This window comes from Ceratotherium simum, chromosome 39, assembly GCF_057802395.1.
Source record: "Ceratotherium simum simum isolate JZ-2026a chromosome 39, ASM5780239v1, whole genome shotgun sequence".
NCBI lineage: Eukaryota > Metazoa > Chordata > Mammalia > Perissodactyla > Rhinocerotidae > Ceratotherium > Ceratotherium simum.
The window spans coordinates 1,894,683-1,922,636 of NC_141938.1; the positions used below are offsets into that span (position 1 = coordinate 1,894,683).

The following is a 27,954-nucleotide window of genomic DNA, read 5'->3' on the forward strand; positions in this document are numbered from 1 at the left end:
CTCTCCCCTCTCTCCCCCGCGCGCCCGGCGAGCCGGTCCCCCCGCGCCTCCGCCATTGGTCGCGGGCCGTCATGTGCCGACACTCGGGGTGGGTCTTTCTCCCGGTAAACTCATCAATCTCTCCTCTTTGGAGCTTGGCTGGCCAGTGGCGAAGACCTTTGCGCCCCTTTTCCCCCCTTCCTTCCTCTTCCCCATCCCTCCACGCCAGTCTTATTTTGGCAAACCTGGAGGAGCAGGCGGCGGCGGCGGCATTGGGGGCGGGGGGCGCTAGGCCTTGCAGCATCCGGGAGCGCCTACCGAGTGGCTCAGCGAGCGGTGCATACCTCGCGCTCTCCCTCTGTCTGTTTTTTTCCCCCTGTTGGGAATTTTCAGGATTTCATTGCTGCAATTTAACCCCAAGATGAGGCACGGTTGAGCGACATGCTGCACACACACACGCTCCTTCGTGAGCAGAAGAGGCGGCCTCTGGTGATTCAGGAAGAAAAAAACATCACCGGGACCCTGCGGCTTCAGGACCCCTGAGAGCCCTCCGGAGCGCTTCCCTCCCCCGCCCCCTCATTCCTCTCCCGTCAATGTTCCTTATTTTATTTTAATTTTATTTCTTGGCTACAGATCTTTCAGCATTTTTAAGGTCTAGGAACTCAAGCAAAACAGAAAGGGGGATTTTTTTATTTGGGAGGCTGCCCTCCCCCCACCAAAGACCTGGTTTTTATTTTTATTTTTTTCTAATCATTTTTTTTTTAATGGGCCGAGCGCACTCCTTTTGCAAGATGCCAGCCTGACCCGAACCTCGGAGGAATTTGAAGGTTCCGCTGCGTCCCGGGGGGGGCGTCCTTTGCAAACCGTTCGCGTCTTAAAGGGGGTGTGCGTTGGGTTTTTTTTTTCTTTTTTTTTACTGCCTTTTTTTCCCCCCCGGAGTGGGTGGACTGGGGATTGCCTGGATTCCTTCCTCGGTTATTTTTCGCCTGGCTCCCTGTCCCCTCCCCCTGCCGGCCCCCGCGCCCCGCCCCGCACCCTCCTCCCGCCCCTCCCTCTCCGGGGTCAGCCAGGAAGATGTCCCGAGCTGCGATCCCCGGCCGCGGCCGGGCAGCCGCGTGCTGAGCCGAGCCGAGGCGCCGCGGCCGATGGGCTGGGCCGAGGGGCGTCTCCGCAGCCGCAGCCCCGGCCGCCGTGCGCGCAGCGCCGGCAGCAGCAGCGGCGTCTTCCGCAGCGCTCGCCGCAGCCGCGTAACCCCGAGCCTTTGCTCTTTGCAGAATGGCCCGCTTCGGAGACGAGATGCCGGCCCGCTACGGCGGAGGAGGCCCCGGGGCGGCCGCCGGGGTGGTCGTGGGCGCCGGCGGCGGGCGAGGAGCCGGGGGCGGCCGGCAGGGCGGGCAGCCCGGGGCGCAAAGGATGTACAAGCAGTCAATGGCGCAGCGAGCGCGGACCATGGCCCTCTACAACCCCATCCCCGTCCGACAGAACTGCCTCACGGTCAACCGGTCTCTGTTCCTCTTCAGCGAGGACAACGTGGTGAGAAAATACGCCAAAAAGATCACCGAATGGCCATATCCTTTGCCCGCACCCCGCAGCTGCGCCTCCCCCTCCTCCCTCCGCTCCCCTCTCCGGGCTGGGAGAGACCGGCGCTTGATGGGAGGCGGGGGGTCTTCCAGGGCCGGGAGAGGGGCCCCGGGGCAGTGTGGGGAATCTCTCCACCCCGAGCTGGTTGAGCTACCGTGAGGCTTGGGGTGGGGGGCGCCCGGGGACTGGATTCCTCCGAAGGACTGACTCCAGAATGAGGGCTGGGCCCGGGGGTCGCACCGGGGCCTTGGTGGGGCTTTAGAGCCAGTTCCGGATGGGTCAGAGTTCCTCCGAATGGGCTTGGACTGGCGGGGGCCTGGGTGCTCTGGCCAGGGCCCGGGCCTTGGCTGCCCCTCACCAGAATCCAGGGTCCCAGCTGGCCGGCCCCTCCACCCCTGCCTTCCCCAGGTGGGGCTCACTCTCCGGGCAGGGCGCTCAGGGTTCCCAGGGCCGAGAGCCGGGGGAGAACATGTGGCCTTCACGCGGAGGGGCCAGCACTGGCCGGAGTTGGTATCCCGGGGTGGGCCGCTGGCCGGGTGGGTTGAGGGGCCCTTCTCCCCCATGTCTGTGGGCCCGGTTCCCTTCAGGCTCAGCACCTTGTGGGATGTAGGGAACATCCCGTTTGTCCATCTGGGGCCCTGACCCGGAAGCCCCGGGATGGGCTATTTCAATAAGACAGACAGGGCAAGAGAGAAGGAAGTGCTGGGTCCTTCCTAGGGGGCTGTCTCAGGCCCTGGCTTGGATTCGGCTTCTCCCACCCTAGAGACCTGAGAAGGGACACCAGGAGAACCAGCATCCATGTGGACATCTCGGGCAGGTAAACACCTCTTTAATTTTTTTTTTTAATCAAAGATCCAGAGGAAGAAGGTGAAGACCACGTTTTCCTCTGTTGAGATGCTGTCAAAATGCAGATCCCCTTGTGTTTCTTTAAATCCGTGCCTGCTTGAAATAAACCTTGAGGAGGGCTTAACATCTGTTGAGATGTAGGCAGGCAGGGATGGGTAATTAGTCGGGCTTTCTAGCAGTTATCTAAGCATGACCCAGATTCCAAGGGGGGGACGCACCCTGTTCCCCAGGCTGACTGGCCACCATGCCATGCCCGAAGGTGCTGCTCCTCGGCTCCGTTCCCACTGGCTGCCCTCGGTGTGAAAATGAACAGGGCTGGATGGGTCTCTGGGGCTCAGCGACGAGCCCCCGTCCCTTCTGTGTGTGGTTCCGACTGCTATGCGCTCAACAGGGCTGGGCCCTGGGTGGTCCCCGGGTTGCTTATTTGAGGAGTACGGTGGCTGGTGGATTCACTTTTAGGGGAGCTCAAAATTGAGCAGGCTTTGGCTTCTGGATGCTGAAATGTCACAGAGGGCTCTGAGGTTTTGGAGAGTGTGAACAGTCTACTTTGAGGGTGGCAAAAATTAAGAGGTTCAGCAGGGGTCTTTTTGGAGGTGTGTACCCCAACCACAATGTCGTCTTGATTGGCGCCTGTGACAGGAGCCAGGTCTTTGCCTCCTAAGTTCCAGCCTTGTCAGGGCCCCTTGAAGCGCTCAGGGTCTTGTGGTTGCTCTGCTGCCCACCCACCTAACCCCCCTGGGGGAGTGTGGGGGCTGGGAGGACAGCCAGGTGTCGGTGTGAGCACGCTCAGAGAGCTCCAGGGCTGTCCGGGAGGGAGCCACCGGCTGGCAGGTCTCAGTGTTGGAAATGGCTCTAGACTCCCTTCCAGAGCCTGGATCTGGAGTCTTGTAAGGGGAAAGGAAGGCGGTGGGAGGGCTAATGTGTCCTGAGCTCACCGTTCCAGCCTGAGTCCTGCGGCTCAGAGCGGTGCTGGGGAGGCAGGGGATTGCCAGGGTCCCTGGGTGGGGGCTGTGGGTGCACTGGGAGCCTTCGCTGGTACTCTGGGTCTTCTTTGGCTTTCTCGCTCTTGGTAGCTTTGTGATGAGTTTGTGCATTTGGCTCTCTGCAGACCGTTTTTGTTCTCTTTGGCCCGAGGCAGCAAACACTTTGTACAGCCCCGCTCTGGAAGGGAGAGCTCTCCATCCCCCAGTCTGTCACCATGCAGGCGTATCCAGATCTGAGCTCTCTCTGGGGGATGGGGGGGTGCCTCAGAGAGTGGGAGCTGGATAAGGGAATTCGGGCCAGTGTGAGGAGACGGACTGTGTGGAAATGCCAAGGAGTCAGGGTACCAGGGCAGAACATTGACTTCTGTATCCAGATGCTCTGCCTTTTAAAAAAATGTGTCTAAGTACTTATCCTGAACTTTTAGAATAAAGTCTGGTGTGTGTACAGGAGAGTACACAAGTCAAGTCCAGCTTAATAAGTGTTCACAAAGTGGACACAACCATGCAGCCAGCACCCAGGTCAAGAGAGAGAATGTGACCAGCCCCCCAGAAACCCCACTTGTGTCTCCTCCCTGTCACTTGCCCCACGAGGGTGACTGCCACCCTGACTCCTAACCTCACAGCTTCATTTTGCCTCTTTTGAGCCTCCTCTTAAGGGAGTCACGGGCTGCGTTCCTTTGTGTCTGTAAGATTCAGCCCCGTTGGGAGCAGCCGTAGGTTGTTCCTTCTCGTTGCTGTGTGGTGTTTTGTTTGTGCGACTCTGCCACAATGTACTTATCCTTTCTACTGCTGAGAGCCATCTGGGTAGCTTCCAGACTGTGCTGTTGGGAACATTCTTGTGCGTGTCTTTGGGTGAACTTTCTTTTTGCATTTCTCTTGGGTCTGTCCCTAGGAGTGGAATTGCCCCTGCTGTCCTTTGGTGTGTGTGTCAGCAGGACGTGTATCTGGAAACGGCCTTTACTAAGGGCTGCAGGGGAAGAGAGAGAGTGGCTTCCTCACTGTCTCGTGGAGGGGCACTGAGTGAACGGTCTGTGGACTTGGCCGTATGCTCGTAGGGTCTAAGAGTGTTACCTCCAAATGCAAGTCCCAGCTTGGCATGCGGGGGGACGGTGCAGCCTTGCATCCCCCATGCTCACGGGTACTTTGCCGCTGTGGTTCCTTACCCTTTGGCACACCCCCCACCCCCCACCCCCCACCTTATAGCAGCTCAGGCTTGAAGCCAGCAATGAGAATTAAGTCTTCTCGTTAATTTTGTTTTTCTCTTCCTAAGTAAGAAAACCCAGATGGACATCTCTGATGTTCAGGTTTACATTGCTGCCTTTTTCTCTTGGAGTATGCCTGGCAGCAAGCCGTCCTGACCACACACCTTGATTCCGTGTTTTCATTGATTGGAAGTCTGATTTGAATGTGGCTGTGCTGGGCTCTGATGATGGCTTCTGAAGAGCTCAAATCTGTCAGTTCAATAAGGCGCATCTGTCAACTTCCTAGAGCCCCCACTTAGTGCCACTCGCTCCTTCTGATGTGCTACCAGCGCCAGTGTGAATGTCACCTTCCCCCAGTCCTGCCGATGCCAGCAGATCTCCCGCCGAGCCTTGTGTGGGGATTCAGTCCATCTCGAGAGCCTCGGACCCAGGTCTGTGTTCCCACACACGGGCTCCTGAGTCGCATGCAGGATTCCAGCTTTTCAGCCGTGCTTTCTGGATTCTCAACCAGAAGCCCAGATCCCGTCACGTCAGGTAACTTATGGACAGCGGCCTGTTGGCATTCCCTCAGTTTTGTTTTTTTTAGCGAAAGGCTCTTTAAAGAGGAATGTTCTGTATGGGAAACAGGGAGCCCGGGAGAAGTTGGAGCACGTTATCAGCCTCTTGGCCCGTCCTGAAAAGTAGAATGTGCTAGAAGATACTGCTATAGAAGGCAGGTTGGTGTGACCCGTATGCTCTTTCTACTAGATCAGCGTGGCTGGTATTTCCAGAGGAGCAAAATTCTGGGAAATAACTATTAGCGTGGCTTTTTCATTGGACTTTTTCACAATCCCCAATCCAAAAACCTCTGAAAACCAGATCAGCTCATTTAGGGGTAAAATCTACCTTGAAATGACTTGAGTTTATAGTCTTAGCGTGTCCTGCGTGGTGTGTGTTTTGGTATGTTTGCTACAGAAAGGTTAGCTGATGCTTGATTGTGGGGTGCTGCTCCAGCCCCCGACGGGCGTGTTATGTATACATCGTGGTGCTTTTCAGAATTCCGTGTGCGTGAGGACTGTCTGTTAGAATGATGGTTGTGGTCCAGCAGGTTGGTGTGGGACCTGGGATTCTGCTTTTCCAACAAGCTTCCAGGGATCGCCAGTGCTGCTGGTGCATGGGCTACACCTCCAGTATCCGGATCACATCATAGATGCATCCTGTTCCCTTTTTTCCTTTTTGTCAAAAATCAGGATTATTGAGGTGTACTTTCCTTATAGCACACTTCACCCTTTTTTAGCCTACAGTTCTATGAGTTTTGACAAATGCATGTAGTCGTGTAGCCATCACCAAAACCAAGATATGGAGCCAGTTCCATCACCCTAAAATATCCCCGCACCCACTTTGGGTCAGCACCCTACTGCCCAAACCCTTTACAACCACTGATCTGTTCTCCCTCCGTAGAGTTTTGCCTTTTCCAGAAGGTCGTGTAAGTTGAATCACACCTTTAGTGTAGCCTTTAGTGTCAGGCTTCTTCCACGCGGCCTTTCAGACCCGTTCGTGTTGTGTGTAGTGCTACTCTGTCCATTTTTAGTGCCAAGTCGTATTCCTTGGGGCAGATGGACCAGAGTCTGCTCATCAGTTTCCCAGTTGAAGGACATTTGGGACGTTTCCAGGTTGGGCCATTATGAATAGAGCCGCTATAAACGTCGGCGGATGGGTTTTAGTGGGAACGTTGGGAAAGTGCGTTCCATTTCCCTCGGGTGAAGAAATACCCAGGAATAGGATTGCTGGGCTGTGCGGTCAGTGTATGTTTAACTTTATAAGACACGGCCCAACTGTTTTCCCAAGTGGTTGTGCCATTTTATATTCCCATCTTTGTTATCTATCTAAAAGCACCAAGTTCTAAACTGCAAAGTACTGGCCTCGAGGGTTTAGGAGAAAGGATTATGGATGTGTCGATAGTGGTGGAAGTGGTAACAATAAGCGCCAGTCAGAGAAATGGAAAAGAGCGAGGATGTCGGTAGCTATGCGCCCGCACTGGTTTGAAATCCAGCAAGAGAAGGGGGTCTCTGGTGTGGGAGAAGGAGGTCTCTGGTGTGGGAGAAGGGGGTCTCTGGCATGAGGTGCATTGGGTCTGCCGCTCGCCAGTAAAGTTAAGCTCCAAGGACATGAGACCCATGCCTGTCGTCCTGTGTGCCACGGCAACCCCGCCACGCCCAGCACAAAGTAGGTGTTCCACAAATGTGCTTCTCTTCACCCATTTGCTCTTGTGCCAACATCTTAGGTTTCCGGGCGGTTTTAGGTGCAAGGTGGGTGTGTGTGCATGAGGTCATCAGACCAAAGAAGGTCTCAGAAACTTTAGTGCTTGAGAAGTTGGGGGACAGTGGCCCCTTGGGAGTGAAGCCTTCCTTCAGTGGCTTGGGGGGACGTCTGTTGTGTGCTTGGGGCTTGTGGACCCCCCATTCCCCCCAGGGTCGAGCACACGCATGCCCTCCCTCAGCCATGGGAGGCAGCACGGGGAAGGTGGACTCAGTGCAGAGACGGTCAGGGCCCAAACCCCCACGGTTAGTACATTTCCGAGAACGCTAACTCAGCTCGTTAGCAAGGATCCGAGCAGTGCCCTGAAAGACGGCAGAGGGGGAGGGAAACGCCCTGGACTCAGGGTCCGCCAGATCCGGGTTCGAATGGCTCACCAGCCAAGCTGCCTTGAGCATTAGAGCCTCAGTTTCCTCCTGTGCATGACGGGGATATCGCTTCTGATAACATCTCTGTCGGAGGACTCTCGGGGAGGTGAAATGGGGCCACTCGTGGTAAATGCTCAGCACAGTGTCCGGCATGGAGAGAGCCCCAAAGTACACGAGTCATAGTACCGGAGAGGACTTTTTTCCCCAGTGTTCTTTTTTGGAAACTTTGGCTAGAAATGGGGCCCTCTGGGTAGCAGTGGGAGCGGAGGATCCCTCTGTGACTGGCCAATTTGCGTTTATTAATCTGACTGTGGCACTCTTTAAAGCAGCCCTCGGATATTTTGCATTCCCTTTTCTCTCCGGAAGCTTTAGGGGAAAAAAAATTCATGCCCACTTGACCCATTTTTCTATTCCCTTTGGTCCAAGATAAAATTAAGTGTCTTCCTCTCCCTTGGTCCGCCCCTCTGTGGGTGACAAGGTGAGGGAGTTTTAAAGTGTATAATTAGCAGCTTCTCTGCTCCCCCTCCCACCCCATCTCCTCCTTCTGAGCCTCAAGAGTCCAGCCCAGGGTGGAGACCGCAGGCCTGGGGCGACTGCTGCGGCCACACCAGGCAAGCACTGAGAGTGGAACCACAGACCCTGCCCAGCTTTGGGGTCAGAATGTGTCCCCCGCACCCCTCAACTCCTGTCTTTCTTCTTTCTCCCCTCTCCCTCACTCCCTGGGAGGATAGAGAAGGTGAGGAGCATTCCAGGAGAGGGAACCAGGTGGGTGGGCTCAGCAACTTGGGCTTCTAAAACCACGAGGCTTTAGTCCTTGTCTGGACAAGGTGACCAGATGTCCCAGTTTGCCTGGGCCCGTCCTGGTTTTAGCCTCCTGGGAAACCCAGCAGCGCTGGGCAAACCAGGACGCCGGTCACCCTACTGGTGAGGTTTTAACCCAAGAGAGGAGAGAGGAGGGGAGCTACAGACGGTGCCAGTGCCCGGGAAAGGAGGAGATAGGTAGCTTTTTCCCTCTGAAAAGCCAAGACTTTTCATCTGAACGAATTGTGCTTTTGGAAGCCGCCTGTTTAAGGCAGCTAATGCGAGAGAGATCCCGGCTCTGAAGCGAAATTCCTGAGTAAAGTCCGGATCAAGTTCCGTTGTCTCTCTTCAGTTAGAAACGTCTTTCTCTCCTGTTCAGACTGGGAACATCTTTGGGTCCTCCTTGAAGGCGCTCGGTGCTCAGGTTGGACCTGGAATTCGGAATTAGCAGCCCCTCCCCCTGCATAACACCCTACAGGAGGCAGGGCCCTGTCTCTGGAGCGGTCGCCCACCTGCCAGTAAATAATATTCACACTGTTAAGTTCTGCTCTCATTTTAGGTCTGTGTTTAAAATATATATATAATTTTAAACCAATTTTTCAAGTATTTTTGTGCAAGCAGTGTTCGCAGGAGGGCTAAATCTGTTCTCAAGAGTAAATTGACGGTTTTGTCTCAGACGAGACAGTGGTGCTGGAACCCACTCTGTGTTTGCGTGTACGTGGAGGGGGTGGTGACACGGTTGCTGACCTTCCGGAATCTGCCATATTCTTTCATCTGGTTGACCTTTATTATTTTTTTCATCAAGAATAGTGGGCGTGGGAGCCTACACTGACCCTTGCTTGCTGCTGTGAAATGTTTGTGGCACGTCGTGGATGCGTGGAGGAATGTCCCCGTCTGAACAATAGCACCGAGAAGTGGAGGCTGAAAGGAGAAAGTGGGGAGAGGGGAGGCAGCGTGGAGGCACAGCGTGCAGGGCCTGGGGCTGGCGGCCCTGGCTGCAGATCTCAGCGCCGCTCACAGCAGTGGAGCCCAGTCTCCTCCTCTGTGGACTGGGCACGGTGGTCCCGCATGCGGGAACTGTGGGCGGGTTATAAGGTCCTGGGCACAGAAAGCACGTGGCGTGTGTCACCGCTCCGTGGGCAGTATTGGGACGGACAGACTTCAGACTCTGTGACGACGAGGACTGGGCTCGTGGTGGTCCTGTGCCCGGCGCCCGCAGGGGCTGCGCACATATTTGTGGGGTGTTTCCTTGCACCGCAGGTTAACAGACTGTTGCTTTAATCCTATTCCGGGTTCACAGCACGCTCTCAGTATTGTCTCTCCTTTTGCTTATTTTTCCTTATTTATTTTCACAGTATGTGGGCACACTGGTGGGCCAGCTACAAGTCAAGAGCTAGAATGCTGGTCCTCGAAGCTTGGTCCCCGGCCCGCGGGGTCGGCATCGCTTGCTCCCCGGCAGAGATTCTGACACTTGGGCGCACATCCGCACCACCTGCGGGGCTGTTTGAACACAGTGGCTGGGCCTCCCTCGCCCCCAGAGTTTCTGACCCGGGAAGTTTGGGTGCAGCCTGAGAATTTGCATCTCTAGCGAGTTCCCAGGTGGTGCTGGTGCTCCTAGTCTGGGAGCACACGTTGAGAAACCCTGAACTAGGACACGGCTGGTGACCTACTGCTTCCCCCCGTAGTCTCTGACCAAAGGCAACTACTCTCTTGGATTGTGTGCACCTTATTCCTTTCCTTTCTTTCTTTTCTGTAAGTTTCATCACATGCTTATACATGACTTAACAATATAAATTTAACCTTCCTGGTTTCTGAGCTTTTCAGCCTTCTGGAAGGCTTTTTTCACTCGACTGTGTGTGTCTAAGATTCATCTCTCTGTTGAGTGTAGCTGTCGGTCATTTATCTTTCTCTGTGTAGTACTGTATTCTGTGATGATACAACAATTTATCCATTTTCCTGGGTGATGGACATTTGGGATCTTTCCAGTTTTTTCTTTTTTTTTTTTTGCTGTTACGAACAGTGCTGCTGTCCTGAATCAATAATTTTTGAATGAATGAATTCAAGGTGTTAATTTTAGTCTGTGTATTTAGGAACGTAGCTTCAGCTAGAATCAGCTGAGATTCATCAGCGTTGATGGAACAGCAGCCATCTGACAGGCACTGGCTGAGCCGTTTCACAGTCTACTCCTCATTCTCTCCAGGGCTGGGTCGGCCAGACAGCTCCTGTTCCTGCTCGCCTTCTGAAAGTCAGCCTGTGGTGTAGACTCTGGTGGTTGATACTGTAGCAGAGAAGTGGCGTGGCTGAGTTGAGAGTGCAGACTCTGGAGCCAGGTGGCTGGGGTTCAAATCCCAACTCTGCTAGTTACTAGCTGTGTGACCTTGGGCAAGTCACTCAAGTGTCCTGTGCCTCAGTTTCCCAGTCTGTCCAATGAGGATTCTAATAGCACCTGTCTTGGAAGGTTAAATGAGTTTATACATGTTACACTTAGAAAAGAGTGCCTAGAACTTAGTCAGCACTCTATGTTTATATATGAATGGATGGGTGGATGGATGGATCGATGGATGAATCAGTGGGAAAAAGGAAGGAAGGATGGACTTATTTGAGTGACCATGTTTTGGGCCTCTCTGATCCAATGCTTGGCATAGTGTGTGGCACACAGTATTGGTGATACTATTCTGCCTTTTCTTGCCAAGGTTCTCAACTCCCTTGATCTCTGTTATTCTTTGGCATCTATCTTGTTAACCCATTCTCCTGGACGATCAACTCAACCACAGTTGCTCCAACGTATAAGCCAAGGGGAAAACAACCACAGGGTCACTTTGATTGTCGAGACTAGAAACTCATGATTCCAAGGCCCAAGCAGAATGTTCCCCATCTCTCAGTAATTCTTCTCTATGTTCTAATCAACTTCCTCTCCCATCCCCTTCCTTTCCTTCCCATTGCCAGACTCTCTCCATTCTCCCTACAGCTCTCCCTTCCTCTAACCATACCCTACTCCCCAGCCTTGCTCTAAGAGCACCATCTTTGAAGACGTCAAATACTTCAAACCAATGAGAATAGGCCAGACTCTGTGTGGGTCTTACAAGGACTTGGAGCATTTGGGTCTTGCACAAATTGGAATAGTCAGAAATGTTTATGGACTTTGATTGTCTTTGGAAGAGTTGTTATAATGCAAATTTTTAATAGTTTGGCCTGTTCCTAATGCCAATGGAGTCTTTTAAGTTATGGATCATGGATAGACGTTTGTGGTTTAGAGAGGAGGAGAGGCATCTCATGCAGTTAGTGTTGGATGAGTGGAGGGATGGATGGATCGATCTATGGATGGTGGGAGAGATAGATTGATAGGTGGATGGGATGAAGGAAGGAAGGAGGGAAGGAAGGAAGGATGGGTGGACACATGGATGGATGGATGAGAGAAAGAAAAGACGGATGATATTGGATGGATGGGTGATTGGATGGGTAGTTGGATGGATAAGTATAGGTGAGTGGATATATAAGTTGGTGGGTGACTGGATTGGTGGTGGACAGATGTATGGATAATGAAAGAAAGAAAGGATGGATGGATGGATAGGTGAATATATGGGTGGATGGATAGTTGGGTAGATGACTGGACTGGACTGGAGGGTAAAGAGATGGATGATGATGAATGGAGGGATGGGTGAGTGGGTGTTAGATATAAGAGTGTGTTATCTGTAAGGATGGGTGTCCATGTCTGGGTTTTTTTTTTTTTTTTTTTTGATATTTGGTGTTCTTATTGGCTTGGGCATAACCAAGCCCCTCCACTTACCACCCCCATTGTACCTATCCGGGCGTCAAGTGAATCTTGCATGCTTTTGTGAAAATAGACATTTGTATGCTTATGTCTTACTCTCTAATTAGTAAGCTCCTTGAGGGCAGGGGACAGTGGTTTACCTTCTTCACATCCCCCAACAGTTCCTGCACTGTATATGTAAAAATGACTTAAAATTCTGGAAACACCTGGTTTTGTTTATTTCAGCACTGGGAATGAAAGTGGAATTCCTTGGATTTTGCTCCATTGGTGAATAGTGGTGGACTAGTGGAATATCTCTCTCCAGGTAAATGCTGAGTAAATATCCCAGTGCTTACCCACTGGTCAGAGATTAGAGATTACAGATGTAACCAGGGTCCCACAAGGCCCCTGTTTGGTCTTTGATCTCATCTCTTCCATTCTCTACCCCTCCACGCTGACTCAGCCCCGCTGGCCCTTTTTGCCCCCACCTAGCTGATTTGCATCTGAAGGCATTTGTGCTGGCTGTTCCCTCTGCCTGCATCATTGTTCCCACAGGTCTCCCCGTGGCTGACTCCTTCTCTTCATTTAGGTCTCAGCCCCAAAGTAGCCTCCTCCAAGAGGCCTATTCTCTTCATTTATTGAACACCTAAAGTACAAATAATATAAAATGTATGTATACTCTCCTATCCAGAGTGAATCTCTGGAGACATTGTAATGTATTTTAGTCCATACCTTTTTTTTTAAAATTTTTTCGCCCCAAAGCCCCAGTAGATAGTTGTATGTCATAGCTGCACATCCTTCTAGCTGCTGCACGTGGGACGTGGCCTCAGCATGGCCGGAGAAGCGGCGCGTCGGTGCGTGCCTGGGATCCGAACCCAGGCAGCCAGCAGCGGAGCGTGCGCACTCAACCGCCAAGCCACGGGGCCGCCCCTAGTCCATACCTCTTTATGGACATAAGCTTTTGTGAACACATTTCTGTGCCACTAGGTATCCTTGGAAAATATTATGGCTACCATGTATAGTTGCATAGATTGTACAGTGCACAGGGGTATCATATCTCATATCATAGGCGTCATAGAGCTGTACATTTATTATTTCAGTTTCCCAGCTGATGGAAGCTTAAGTATCTTGTTCTAGCAAAGTGAAGATATTATGACAATTTTTTGAGAGATGGACCTAACAACTTGAAGAAAGGGGTATCTTATTTAAATTCACGCAGTGGTGCTGTATGGGTGGGCAGCAACCCAGGAAAAGACTGTCGTTAATGTCTGATGATATTCCACTTTATGGAGGTAGCATACTTCGTGTAACCATCCCCAGTTGTTTGTTTGTTTTGCTTATAAACAACAGTGCAACGAACATCTTTGTGTGCATAAGTCTCTGTCCAAGGTTCTGATTATTTTCAGAACAACATTCTGGTCTGGATATGGTGCTCAAGTCTTGAAACTGTTGCCACTACTTTCCTTGAATCTGGAAAAGGGATTTTGAGGCCAGGTGACTCAAAATTCAGGAAGTTGATGAGGAGGAGCAGGGAAAGAACAGTTCAGTGGATTGGTTTGGAATTTGTCACGTAAAGCAGTGCTTTTGAACTGGGAGCAGTTTTGCTGCCCCAGGGAATTTTGGCGACGTCTGGAGACATTTTTGGTTGTCACGAATGTGGAGGGTGGGGTGTTACTGGCATGTAGCAGATAGAAGCCGGGGATGTTGCTGAGCATCCTAAAATGCATAGGACAAACCCTCCTCCCCAGTAAAGAAGTATCCAGCCCAAGATGTCAATATTGCTGAGACTGAGAAATTCTGGTGTAAAGGATGTCATGGATTGCTTGGAGGGAAGTGGGCGGATTTAGGGTTTTGGGGTGACTTAAATTTAATTTACAGTTTCTCTTCCTAGCTGGGTGTCTAAGCCAGCTTTCTGTGAACTTTAGATCCCACATGATCAGCAACAGGCTTGCTACCGACAGATTCGTTGATGTAAATATAGATGAGTGTATAGAAGGAAATCTCAGCCGGAGCTGGAAACTGTTGGAGTGAAAGCTGCTGCAGCCTCCCTGTCTCCCCTCTTCTCCTTCTGTTGCCCAGTTTTCAAATCGTGCCTCTCTTTCTTTGGGCTCTTGGTGTGGTGAGTGCTGCTGGTATAGACTGTGGTTCTCCATTCACTTAGTCCCCATACCCAAGGTTGGCCTTGGGCATGTACAGGAGACAGACCCCTGGGGCAGATCAGCTTAGAGATGTGAGGGGGAGAGGAGTGCATTCATTCATACATGATAAATTCATTCATTCATAAATGTTTACCGAGTGCCTACTGCATGCCAGGTGAGTGGGGCAAGATGAGGGCAGGAAGGTGACAAGGGTGGATTGTGCAGGATCACGGTGACGACTTTAACTCCAAAGGAAATGGCACTGTCATTCCCATTTTTCCCACCTGGCACCCCTATACTTCTTGTTTTCCATAACAAAAATGGGCCTTGGTTTCCTCATCTGTAAAGTGGGTATAACATCAGTGCCTGCCTCGTGGGCCTGTTGGAAGGCTCAAGCAGCACTGAGAACTGTGCCTGGCACATGGTGGGTGCTGAATAAGAGCTTTGCCTGCAATATTGTTACGGGCCAGGCATTGGATTCCTCTCTCCTCAGTGCAATAGGCTATGTGTATTTCTGTGTGCCTCTGTTGGTGCTGAAAACCCCTTTGTTTCAGGACACAATAGCTGCCAATGATTTAGAGCAAGCTCTCCAAGCCTAGTGCCAACCGTGGCTCTTCAAACTGACTAGACAGGTCTCAGCCCAAAAGTAGCCTCCTCTAAGAGGCCTATTCTCTTCATTTATTGAACACCTAAAGTACAAAGAATATAAAATACATGTATACTCTCCTGTCCAGAGTGAATCTCTGGAGACATTGTAATGTAATCCAGTCCCACCGCCCCAAAACCTGATGAAAAGCAACTGGACCATTTTCCATGTTCACAGTGGGCGGGTCCTTTCCTCGGCCCCTGTACGTGTTCGTGTCTGGGATTTCATGACAGCTCCAGTAAAGAGGAGTGCCACATCCCAAGAGGACGTGGAAACCAGCCGGCTCTTCGAGAATGGTTGGTGGCTCTTCTTTTTGGAGCCCAGGCTGTGTGAGAACCGCTTTGGCTGACTTCTTCTTTATTCCAGCCCCAAGAGCTCAGTGGGTTTGTTTTTGCCCCCATTTTACAGATGTGCACGCTGAGGCTCAGAGAGATAAGTCACTTGCCAAGATCACACGTGTAGCAAGTAGGGAACCTCATGGGACAGGTGACGGCACAGCAGCGATGAAGGCCCAGAGGGGCCAGTGCTTAGGGTGTGTCTGGGAAACCATCAGCGCTCCAGAGAGTTTGGAGCGCCCACGGGCAAGAGACGGTGCGAGGGAGAAGTTCAGGGACGGAGTTTGAGGTCAGCCAGGACAGGGTTCCTCTCCGTCCGGGATGTGGCCTTTGGGAAGTTGCTGAACCTCAGCCATCCTCAGTGTCTCCATCTGTGCAATGGGCAGAATGTACTTTCCTCCCAGGGGCTGTAAGGATGGAATTGATGGAGGACGTCAGACATCGTGCTTGGCACACAGTAAATGCTCAGTAAGTGGCGGAAGCTCTTCGTGTCCTCATGGGTACAGGCACTGGGACACAGACAGACAAAACACAGACAGACACAAACAAACAGACACGCACCTTTGCTCTGGTGCGGCTGCCGTTCTAGCTGGAGAGACAGACCGAGGACCAGATAAAGGATGCCAGTTAAGTGTGGTAAACACTACGGTGCAAAGATAAAGCGGGCGTGGAGATGCAACAGGGTGGTGGGGACGGAGGCCGTTGAGTTGCCAAGCTGAGCTGGGAGGTTGCTCTGGGGAGCAGGGAAGGCGAGGAGCAGGTGGGGCGAGGCCGGAGGTCTGTTTCACGGACGGGTCTGTGTAGGGGGTGAAGGGGGTGGTTGGGGAGACCCAAGGTGGGGCTGGTAAAGGGGACAGGTGAGGGGCCCTGAGCAGGTGGGCAGTGCCGGGAAAGGGAGGACGGAGAGGACCCAAGGGAGTTTCTGATTTCTTCCTTGCCCCTCAGGGTGTCTTCTCATCCTTTGTCCCAGGTCTTGGGTCACTTAAAGACGCAGACGGAGCGACTGAGCTCTGGGTTGTTGTTAAGGCTCTAGGTTATTTATTAAAGTTCTAGGATATCATTTCTAACCTGTTTGGGGTCTCGTTTCTTTCTTTCCTCGGGGGTTGTCTAGACCTGCACTGCCCCGTAAGGTAGCCACTAGCCACGTGTGGCCGTTTCAACTTAAAAATTAATTAAATGAAATAAAGTGAAAAAGTCAGTCTCCCAGTTGCACCAGCCACATTTCAGGTACTCGATTGCCACATGTGGCTAGTGGTGACTGTCCTGGGTGGTGCGGGTCTGGAACATTCTCCATCATTGCAGGAAATTCCATAGGACGTGCTCACGCAGAGCCTCCAGCATCTCCTGGGAGCTTGTTGGAAACGCAGAATCCCCTCCCCCACGCCAGACCTGCTCAGTCCCAAGCTGGGTCTCAAGACCCCCCGGGTGATGTTGGCTGCGCTTGGAATCACCGGCAAGTTTAAAAAATGCTGACCCCCCCGAGCCCCACCCCCACGGATGCTGGTGAGATTGGTCCAGGGCTGCCCCTGGGCGTGGGGAGTTTTGAAAACTCCCCAGGTGATTCTGATGTTCAGCTGGGGTTGGCAGAGAGCCCAACGGGCAGAGAAGAACATTTGGGAGGCAGGTAGACTGGAGTTGGAGCTGTGTGACCTAGGGCAAGCCATTTACCCTCTCTGAGCCACGAGTTCCCTCTCTGCACAGGGACCCGATGGCACCTCTCTCCAGGGCTGTGAGGAGTCAGTGATGTGACGGTTCAGAGTGCTGATCAGGGGGCCCGGGGTGCAGATAGTTGGCACTCTCTGCATAAATAAGCGTTAATTTTTAAAAATGAAGTCACCAGCCTTAGAGCTTAATAGTTGGAGTGGAAGACACTAGACTCTTCTTTTTTAAAATGGGTTTGGGGTTTTTGCTTTTGTTTTTTCTAATTGAGGTAAAAGTCACATAAGATTAACCATTTTAAAGTGGCATTTAGTGCATTCACAATGTTGTGTAACAACCACCTCCATCTCGTTCTGAGACTTTTTCACCACCCGAAAAGGAAACCCCGTACCCATTAAGCAGTGACTCTCCATTCCTCCTCCCTCCCCCAGCCCCTGGCAACCACTAGTGTCTGTTCTCTCTCTGTTCTGGGTTTGGGGGTTTTGAAGTCCCCTCCCACTGGCAGATGACCCCTTAGCATCCAAGTGAGACTGTGAGAAGGCCCGGCCCCTCATTTCCGGGTCTTCCCATCCCTGGCGTGGGGGCTGCCCCCACCCGTGTGCCCCTCTGGCTCCCTGGGCCTCGCCGTCAGCCGCAGTTAACCCCAGCAGCAGGTCCCGTGTTCTGCTCTCCTGGGGCCGCGCAAATGAGAGGTTTCATCTCAGCTGGGTTTCTCCTAGTTAAATATTTAATAAATAAGACCTACAACTTGTGATACTGGGAGTGTTTGATAGTGAAATTAATGAGGAGAGAGTCGCAGGTGGCCCATTGGTCCATGCCCGGGCCCAGCTGCAGGCGCCCCGGTGACGCAGGCCTGGGCAGGCGTCTGGGCCACCACCATTTGGAAATCACGGTGGGCCACGCCATCCCGTGTCCCTCGGCCGTGGCCTCCCTCTTTCTCCAGCACCGTGTCTGGCACAGAGGAACCACCTGATAAATATGGGTTAAAAAAGTGAGAAATTGGGTGTGTATGTAGGAGAGATGGAGGAGGAAAAAGAGGAAGAGAGAGATGAGGGAGAAAGAAACGCGAAAAGAGAGAGAGAGATGGAAGGGGAGGGAGAAAGAGCTAGAGAGAAGGCCAGGCAGCCACTGATGGCGGAGGGAGAGAGACAGGAGAAGACGGAGGGAGAGAGGGAGAGGGAGAGGGTGGAGGGAGAGGGAGAGGATGGAGGGAGAGAGGGAGAGGGTGGAGGGAGAGAGGGAGAGGGTGGAGGGAGAGAGGGAGAGGGAGAGGGTGGAGGGAGAGAGGGAGAGGATGGAGGGAGAGAGGGAGAGGGAGAGGGTGGAGGGAGAGAGGGAGAGGGTGGAGGGAGAGAGGGAGAGGGTGGAGGGAGAGAGGGAGAGGGTGGAGGGAGAGAGGGAGAGGGTGGAGGGAGAGAGGGAGAGGATGGAGGGAGAGAGGGAGAGGGAGAGGGTGGAGGGAGAGAGGGAGAGGATGGAGGGAGAGAGGGAGAGGGAGAGGGTGGAGGGAGAGAGGCAGAGGGTGGAGGGAGAGAGGGAGAGGGTGGAGGGAGAGAGGGAGAGGGAGAGGGTGGAGGGAGAGAGGGAGAGGATGGAGGGAGAGAGGGAGAGGGAGAGGGTGGAGGGAGAGAGGGAGAGGGAGAGGATGGAGGGGGAGAGGCAGAGGGAGAGGATGGAGGGAGAGAGGGAGAGGGAGAGGGAGAGGGAGAATGCAGAGAAAGAAGAGGAGAGAAACAGGAGAGAGAGCACCTTGTCTCTTGTAGCGTTTCCCCTCTCCATTGGTCTCGACAACCTTTTCTTCTCTGTCTCCCCGAGTCTCATTTCCTTACTCTCATCTTCTTGCCGGCTCCTCGTCCCTTCTCATTTCCTGTGTCTCTGTTATCATTTAATTTTCTGTCTGGATGTTCGCCCCTTTTCTCTTTCTCTTCATAAACCGTCCCTTGGCGTATGTGTCTTATTTTTTTCTAGTCGGTCTTTAGCTGACTCTGTGTGTGTGTGTGTGTGTGCGTGCGTGCGTGCGTGTGAGAGAGAGAGAGAGAGGGGTGGGGGAGAGAGAGAGGGAGAGAGAATGAACCTAGACAAGAGGGTAGAGTGAGCTTCCCTTTGACCCAGGTCAAGGACCAGAACGCCACCGTCTTCTCTGATCCTCCCAGATGCCCAGCCCCCCTCATACACCCTCCTTCCCTCCTGGATGAACCGCTATTGAGGATTTTATGGGAATCATTAGCTCGCTGTTCTTTGTGGCTTTACCACCTAGGCACACATCCCTGAGCAAGATAGTTAAACGTTTCGTGGTTTTGAACTTTATGTAAACAAAAGTATGTGATATGAATTGTCTTGTGTTTTGCTTCGTTGGTCCAGAGTTACATGTGTAAGATCCGTCCTCACTGTGGCCACCTCGGCCCCTTCATGGTCATATTTGCTTACTGATGATGAACACGTGAGGTTGTTCTCTTTTGGCCGCCGAAAATAAGCAACAGTGCTGGTTGTTTATGGATTTTGCTGCACGCGTGTGGGAGTCTCTCGAGGGTACGTGCCTCGATGCAGAGTTGCTGAATGTTAAGATTAGTGCATCTTCAGTTTGACTAAATCCTGCCAAGTTGTTTTGCAAAGTGCGTGTGCTAATTTACACTCCTGCCAGCAGCAGCTGCGTGTTCGAGTCGCTCCACACCCTCACCAACACTTAGTATCATCAGACTTTTAACTGCAGCCTTTCTGGTGGGTATGTGGCGATTTCTCATAGTGATTTTAGGTTGTGCTGCCCGATTAGAAAAATGGGTGAACACAGTTTAATATCTTTATTGGCAGTTCAAGTTTCTTCTTTTGTAAAGTGCCTCTTCGTGTCCTGTCTACTTTTTTATTGTTTTTCGTATTGATCTGTAGGTGATCCCTGTGTATTCTGGAAGCTGGTCCTTCATCATCATATGCTGTGCAGTATCTTCTCTTGGCTTGCCTTTTGATTCTTTTTTATGACATGTTTTGATCAATAGCAGTTCTTAATTTTAATGTGGTTGAATTTAGAGGTCTCTTCCTTCACAGCTTGTGGGCTGTGTATCTTATTTAAGAAAACCATTTATACCCCAAGGTCATGGAGATATTCTATACTATTTATAAAAATTTTTACAGTTTTGCCCACTGTATGTCTTTCATCAGGTTGGAATTTATTTTTGTGTACGGTGTGAGGTAGGGGTTTAATTTCCTTTTTATTCCATAAGCATTGTCCCAGCACTATTTATTAAAAAGTCCATCCTTGCCTCAACGATCTACAAGGCAACTTCTCTGTTTACTCTTACCTCCTTTGGTCTGATCTGTTTTCGTACTCAGCCAGTCAAGCCACAAATATTTATTGGGTGTGGACAACGTACTAGGCACTGGGTTACAGTGATGAACATGGTAGAGGCAGTCATTGCTTTCATGGAGCTTACGGTCTGGTGAGGATGAAAGGTAAATAGCTATGACTATTTAATTACAAATGTTATAAGGCCTTAGGAGGGACAAGTCCAGCATGCTCTGAAAGGAGTACATTAAACAACCTCCCCCAAAGAAGTTGTGATAAACCGAGTCTTTAGTGGAACTCTGCTATAGTGGGGGCAGGAGTGGTGGAAAAGATATTCTGACCAGAGGGAACAACATGCGCGAAGGCCCTGTAGCAGATGCCTAAGAATTTGGTATTTACCGTCAAGGTATTGTCTGGCCACTGAAGCAGCAATACAATGAGATTATGCCTGTGAGTGGCCCCATGGGCTGCTGTGTGGAGAATGGATTAGATGGGGATAAGAATTAAAGGCATGAGACCAGTGAGGAAGTGACTGTCATCCTTCAAGGAAGAGACAATGTGCCCTGGACTGGGATGGTGGCTGTGGAAATGGAAATCGTTGGTCAAATTGAAAGACATTTTGAACTGGCATGATTTTTTCCCCTCCCTCTCCCTTCTCTCTATCTCTGTTCCTCTTCTGGTTGGGTTTTCTGGATGAGGAGAGCAGTTTGTGTTTCTGCCAAGGGTATGTGCTCTGGAGGACAGATGGTCTTTGGAATTCTAGCCAAGAGAGTCACTGGACTGCCCCTGGCCCCTAGGGCTTTCTGGAATCAATTCAACAATGGCCATTTATTAATAACAGTAAATTGATAGCCTTTCCCTCAAAACACCTTTAAGCAATTATCTCATTTTTCACCCCAACCGACCCTGCGAGATGGGTGAGGGAGAGAGACAAGGATTTTTACCTGTTATTACAGAATGGGGAGAAGTTAACTGGGACTCTTGAGATTACACAGAAGATGTTGGTTTTGGGATTGGAATCCAGTTCCTTGACTTCCGGCCGAATCTTGTTTATGCAAGATCACGCACCGACTCCCCAGACATACTCTTTTGCAAACTGCTTTCTACTGCCTGCTTCTGAGTAATTTACAGGACCTTAGTTTCCTTGACTATAAAATGGGATTAAAATAAAATACCTCCCTCTGAACTTTGTGCCTGACACCCAGGGAGGACTCATCACCTTGACCTACATGAATCCACTAGTATCCTTCGCTTGCAAGGGGCAGAAGACTCAAAGGGTCTTAGGCAAGAAGAGAGGAGCTGGAACATGGGGCTGAAGGGTCCAGGGAGTGACTGGCTTCCGGCTCATGCAGGTCCAGGGATCGGGTAACATCATCAGGCCTCTATTTCCAGGCTCTGCTTTTGTGAAGTTGGCTCCATTCTCCACGTGGCCATGACCAGGCTGCAGTTCCAACAGTTTGGTCCTCCTGAGATACCCAAAGTAATTCTCTTTCCGAGCATCTTCCCAGCATTCTCAGCAAATGACTTATTGCTTTTGATTGGCTCTGCTGGGATCACATGCTCAGTGACTGAACCAATCGCTGGAGGGGAATGAGAAGTAGGGAAAGGGGTGTTCTTAGTGGCTTGGGCTTGAGTCATATGATCGGTCTCTGGTGTTGGGGGTGGAGCCAACTTCAGGGAGTAGGGAGGAGCGGTCCCTTTAAAGGCCTATTAGGGTGTGCCAGCTGCTGTAACAAGCAGTGAGCCTCAGTGGGCTGGCGTGCTGTTGACCAGAATGTCATCCTGTGATGTATCAGTGGGGTCACAGTAGGAAACAGAAGATACACTGCAAGAATCAAATTAAGAGAGGTGGGCAGTTATCACAACAGAGAGGGAAGGAAGTGAGGAGAGGGGGAGAAAGAGGGGGAGAGAGAGAGAGAGAGTGAGGGATCAAAAGAGCTGGCTGACAGAAGTTGCAGCCTGAGGAAGCTGGCGGGATATATGCCCCAGCTTCATGCTCTCCCCCTATCTCCTGCCATGGCTCCCCATTGTCCAAACCCAGCTAGAGGCCAGAGGGTAGGGAGATCAGGGAGGCCGTTCACACAGGTCAGCCTCCCCGGGCACAGCAGGGTAGAGAAGCGGGGAGAGTGGATTCTGGGTGACAGAAGACAGCCAGCAGCTGTGGCCCCCCCACTATGGGGACACTGGGACGTTTAGTCCATGTGTGCATCCGCAGGAGGAGGTTTGTGGACACATCACGTTGTGCTTGCCACGAGGAGAAATCAGGGTCCAGGGGGGCAAAAAGTCTGCTTTGCTGCTAGTATTATTGGTGGTGGTGCTGATTATTGGTTTTCTCCACATGCAAGTACTTTTTCTCTTTTCTTTTCCTCCCTCAGTCTGCTCGGAGAGAGTAGGTGGGGTCTCGGTAGGCAGTCTGTGCCCCTGGCAAGGCCCCTGGTTTAACCCGGCCTGGGGTGGGAGGAAGGCCCCTGGATGAGGTCAGAGAGGGAAGCTTCTTGCCCCAAGCAAGCAGCCGTCCTGCTGGAGGTGAAACCCAGGAGACTTCCCTCGGGCTGAGCCCGGGAGGTGGACTCAGGTCTGGGAGGCAGGAAACGAGTCCCCGACCCCTTACCTGCTCCCCCCTCTCTTTGGAGCCTGGCTTGGCTGCCGGAAGTAGGTGCGCCAGTGAAATTATAGCCCGGACGTGCTAACAATGGTCGTGCCCACCCCATGCCAACCTGGCCCAGCTGTGTTAGCAGTGGATCCCCGGCTCCGGGGTCGGCCCAGGGCCTGTAACAATGGCCTGTCTCCTCCCAGCCTCGCCCACTTCTTTGAACTTCTCCAGGGCTCTGTGATGGTAGGGCCGTCACTGTCTTGGCTTCCTCATTCAAGCTTCACCGGCCTCTCCGCCCCCCATGGAGAGCAGAAGAGCAGCCCCTCGCTGCCTCTGGCGGCCCACCCGTCAGGTCCCGCCTTCCGACTCCTCGAGGTCCAGGACGACAATGAGGAGCGAGGCAGACAGACCCCAGTCCCGCAGGTGGTGTGCCGGGTCCACTCTCACAAGCTCCGTTGTTCCCGGTTACCAGCACCTTCTTCCAGCGTCGCCAGATCCCTGCTTCCGGCAGTGATGGCCGCTCGAGTTCCAGTCCCGGCTCGCCCGTATGGGCGTGACTGCATGGGCGAGTGACTTCGCCTCCCTGTGCCTCAGTTCCCTCGCCTGTCAATAAGGACAGCTGTGGTGACAGAGCTCTGGACAACATGGCAAGCACCTCGCTTGCAAGGGGTGGGTGACATTGTCCTCATCCCGTGTGACAAAAGAAGAAAGCAGGACGAAAGAGCTTCAGAAGCTTGTCTGCGGTCTCAGGCTCCACGAGCGACAGAGGTGGGGTTGAACCAGGCTGCCTGGTCCACAGTCTGTGCTCTCCATCAGTAACAGCGATAACGACAACGTCCCAATTCAGTGAGCTGTTGAACAGATTTAATGCAATGACGTGGGCAGAAAACCTTCGTGCAGTGCCCAGCACGTGATAAACACTCAAATAGACGTTAGTTATAATAGTTATTACATCATTTTACATTATATAGTTACATGTTAATATGTAGATATATGCTATGAATACTTGATGTGTTAATGTGTAGTTCTGTATTCTGGTTCTAGTCCAGGGGCCAGCAGACTTTTTCTGCAAAGGGCAAGATAGTCAAGATCTGAGGGTCTGCGGGCCGCTCAGCTCTGCTGGGGTAGCAAAGGCACCACGGGCCGTCTGTAAATGAATGGGCGTGGCTGTGTTCCAATAAAACTTTATTTACAAAAGCACGCCGTGGGCCGCGGTTTGTTAAGGTCTTGTATGGTATGTGTTGTGTTTCAGCATTTTTTTCCGTGTTCCTCTGTTTATAGCCTTCTTTTCCGTTCTTTTCGTACAAGCCCAGCCTTTCTTTCTCTCCTTGGCTCCCGTCTTTCGGGAGAGCGTGTCAGACCCCTGGAAGGCGTGGGCTCTGCTGACACCAGGCTTGTTTGTCTGATAAGACATGGGGAGTGACATGGCAGGGTCTCTGAGCTCAGCCCTCTCTCCCTCCTCTCTTCCCTCCCTTGTTCCCAAGCTCCAGAAGTCCCTGTTTTCGTTGCCCACTGCTGAATTCCTCTGCCTGGGGAAGCCTGGGAAGATCTCTGAGCTCCTCTCCCCACAGTCCCCTCTCACTCACCCGGCTCCCACCACCCTGGCCTCTTTATTCCTCCTCAAATACACTGGGCACCATCCTACCTCAGGGCCTTTGCACTGGCTGCTCCCTCTGCCTGGATCTTCTTACCCCAGGTAGCCTCTTGGCTCCTCCCTCACCTCCTCCAGGTCTTTACTGAAAGGCCGCCTTCTCGGCATCTGCCCTATTTTAAACTGTGGACTAGAACAGTCTAGAACAGCACCTGGGACGTAGTAGGTGGTCAGTAAATGTGTGTCGAGTGAGTGAGTGCTATGGCTTCATTCATTTTTATTGCTGAGTGGTATTCCATCATGTGGAAGTACCACAGTTTGCTTCTCCATTTACCTGTCGATGGCTGTCTGGGTTATCCTTGTTTTGGCCAGTACGAATAAAGCCACTGTGAATTCTTGTACCTTCCCTCAGCTCTTCACTTGGCAAATCCTTCTAAATCCTTTAGGTTTCCCATTAAATGGCACATCCTCAGAGAGCCTCTCCTGACCCAGTCACCACCCCCTCCCGTCTAAATTAGGGCTCTCCCCCTTCGTTCCTCATTATCATAGTGCACAATGATATCTTACGGTGTAGGGCTGCATTCTGGCCAGAACTGTCTACTTCCAGAGTGAAAAACGGAAGAAGAAAAACGACACAAACATTTGTGAAACAGCTCAAGAGAGGTGCTCAGTTCTCATGTCTCCAGGATGGAGAGATGAGGGTTTGTTTGAGGAGGAAAAATCAGGGACTGCTTCTTGGAGGAGGTGGCTCTTGGTGCTCCATTCATCCGTGAATCTACAAACATGGGATGAAAAGAAAACTGTCACTAGGTCTCTGAGCTCACGGAGCTCCTGGTTAATCAGGAAGGGGGCAGAGTTGACAGATCATCGTCATTTGGTATCATATGATGTCATACGATGTCGCACAGTAACCAGTTGTCATAGCAGCCAGGACAGAGACACTGTGGGGAGGGGGCTTAGGTCGCATGGCCAGTCCGTGTCTCAGGGCGTCTTGAGCTGTGTGGCCCAGTGGCCATTGTCAGAGCCAGATGGGAAGGCAGGTGAGAGCTGGGGCAGGAAAAGGTGAGCGCGGTGCGAGGTCGCCTCCAGGAGAGCCGAGCTCTGTCTGTTTTGTCCAGTCATGTCCCCAGCACTTAGAACACCGCCTGGCACATAGTAGGTGCTTAGTTCATCCTTGCTGTGTGGATAACAATAAAGAACAATCGTGGTTGAGAACCTGGGCTGTGAACTCGGACTGAGATTGGTGTCTGCCAACCATTACTAGCCACATGCGTGATAATGAGTCTCAGTTTTCCTCTTCTATAAAGTGGGTGGAAAGTAATCTCCACCTCATAGGGCTGGACATTCATTTCTTGAATACTGACCAAGTGTATACAGTGGGCAAGGCACTGCTCTAGACACAGGAAGCAGACAAAAGTCCCTGCCCCCAAGAGTTTACATTCTCATTGGGAGAGACATAGTGTAAACAACAAACAAAGTAAGTAAGTTGCTTAGTACTTTAGAACACTATAAGGACAGTGGGGGAAAAAACAGCAAGGAAAGGAGGTGGGGAGGCCAGTTGCTACATGAGATAAGACCTCGCTGAGGAGGTGGCATTTGAGCCAGGACTTGAAGGCAGTGAGGGGGAAGTTATGAAGATGTCTGGGGGAAGAGAGAACAGCAGGTGCAAAGGCCCTGAGGTAGGGACATGCTTGGCCTCTTGCAGGAACAGCAGGGAGGCTGGTGTGGCTGAAGGGAGTGAGCCCTGAAGGGGGGACGGTGAGGGCAGGGAGGGGACAGTGCAGACCCAGCAGGGCCTTGTGGGTCTCAGGGAGGACTTCGGCTTTTGCTCCAAGGGATGTGGGAGCCATGGAGGGTTCTGACAGAGGAGGGACGTGACCTGACTCAGACGTCCACAGGCTCGTCTGGCCACTGTGGGGGGAGCAGACTGGGAGTGAGGGCAGAAGCTGGGGATTAGGGAGGAGGTGACCGTATTGATCCAGCCAGTGACAGTGGGGACGGGACCAGGGTGTTGGCTGTGGAGACTATGAGGGGAGATTGGGTTCTGGCAACAATTTTAAAATTTTTTTATTGTGAAAATACATATGGCATAAAATTTACCATGTTGAGGTGTACAATTCAGTGGCCCTTAGTACATTCACAATGTTGTGCAGCCATCACCTCTGTGTAGTCTCGCGTCTCATCACTCCAGAAGGAGACCCTATACCCGTCAGGACTCACTTCCCGTTGCCCTCCCCCAGCTCCTGGAAGCCGCGAGTTCTGGATATGATTGAAGGACGCCCAGTAGGCTGTCTGGACAGATGGGTGGCCGGGGTCAGTGAGTGGACGTGCAGACAGCCCGTAGGTGGCGCGTCGCTGAAGTGTGGACGACGCGCTGGGCGCGGTGATGAGTGCCTTGCAGAAGCCCTGCTCTGACTCTGAGCTGGCCGCCCCCGCCCTGTGGGGTCGCTGCCTGCCGGCCGGGCGTGCGGCGGAGCCAGGGTCCTCTCGGGCTCACAGTCTGGCCGGGGGAGGGTGGGGGAGGCGCGGTCAGAGGGGCCAAGCCGGCACCGTCCGTTCTGGAAGGCCGTCCGGCTCCGGCCCGGTCTCCCGGAACCGCGCAGGAAGCCGTGCAGGGCGGCGCCGTGCAGCGCTCGGGGAGCCCGGCGTCCCGCGGCTGCCCGTGTCGCGCCAGCCAGCGCTCGTGCGACCTGCCATCTGAGCCGAGGTGGCGGCTCTCAGGGGACGAGCAAGAAGCAGGCAGGTGCTCACGGTTGGGCCCCCACTTCCTTAGGTGGCCTCGTATAGATCCCCGCTTCCTTCTCTGACGCTGGTGGCCTCTCTCTGAAAGGGGTGTGGAAGCCCCGCCCCTTTCCTAATAGTGGCGACGCGTTTGGTTTTAAAGATGAGACCGCTCTACGTGTGCTCTGGTGCTAGCTTTCTGTCTCCTGCCATCTCTCCCTCACTCAGTGTAGTACTTTTCCTTATTCCTTCTCCTCCCTGCCTCCCCGATATTTCTCCTCACGGTCACCCGGATTTTATCCTCACCACTGGTCGTGTGCAGGGCGGTGGAGCCCAGAACACGGCCCATATGGTTCTGAATTCTGGTCCTGCTTCTGCCACCTTGGGGGCTGTTGGACTTGGGACAGGTCACTTAAGTTTCCTGAGTGGAGATCCTTCTCCTCGTTCTGCTAATGGTTCTGGTCCTTCTCCAGGCACACAGCAGAGCGTCCTCTTTCCCAGCTCCTTGAAGTTAGGTGTGGCTGTGTGACCCGCTTTAGCCAACGAAATGTGAGGGGAAGTGACATGTGTGACTTCGGGGCAGAAGCTTTAAAGGGCGGTGTATGGTTTGCCGTGTTCCCTGTTGTCTGCCTCCACCGTCGTGCGTGCACAGAGACGGAGCCTCCCTCGGACTATGTGCTGGAGGGGTGATGGCGCGGAAGGGAGTCCCCACCCCGCCCGCAGTGGACACAGCGTGAGCAGGAACATAGGCCTGTGGTCTGTCCAGCTGCCGAGGTTTGGGGTTGTTCCTGCAGCAGGATGTAGAAAGGCTGGGCCGAAACGCCTCATCCCCTATGCCCTGGGCTCGGATGTAAGCGCAGTGTTCTTGTGAGGGTCGTGCTCATGTGCCTTTAAGCTTCTAGCTAACAAATACTGCTTCCCTTCTGCTGTCTTCTTAGCGGGCTTCTGCTTCCTTTCCCTGTGTTTTAATCCTGAAAAAAAAAATGTGGGAAAGAATGGTTTGACTTTTCCTTTGAGGAGATGAATGCTTTCTGCAGCCCTGGGCCTTCGTTCAGTCGCCCTCGACCTCCTTCTTCTGACGACCTTTTTTCTCTCCTTCTCTGATCACTTAGTGTCTCTTGAGGGTGAAGGACCCCCTGTTTTAACTCATTCAGTTTTAACTCTTGCCATCTTCCATCTTCTTTGTCC

General features: G+C 52.4%; 1 protein-coding gene across 1 annotated transcript in view; it reads left to right on the top strand.

Annotated features, from left to right (window-relative positions):
- The first annotated feature begins 1,198 nt into the window (after window positions 1–1,198).
- The window catches only part of CACNA1A (calcium voltage-gated channel subunit alpha1 A), a 218,642-nt gene continuing 191,886 nt past the window's right edge, over window positions 1,199–27,954 (top strand). Inside the window, 1 exon segment of the mRNA XM_087425368.1 lies at window positions 1,199–1,547. Within this exon segment, the coding sequence (XP_087281494.1) occupies window positions 1,255–1,547 (293 nt within the window). The 5' untranslated portion in view covers window positions 1,199–1,254.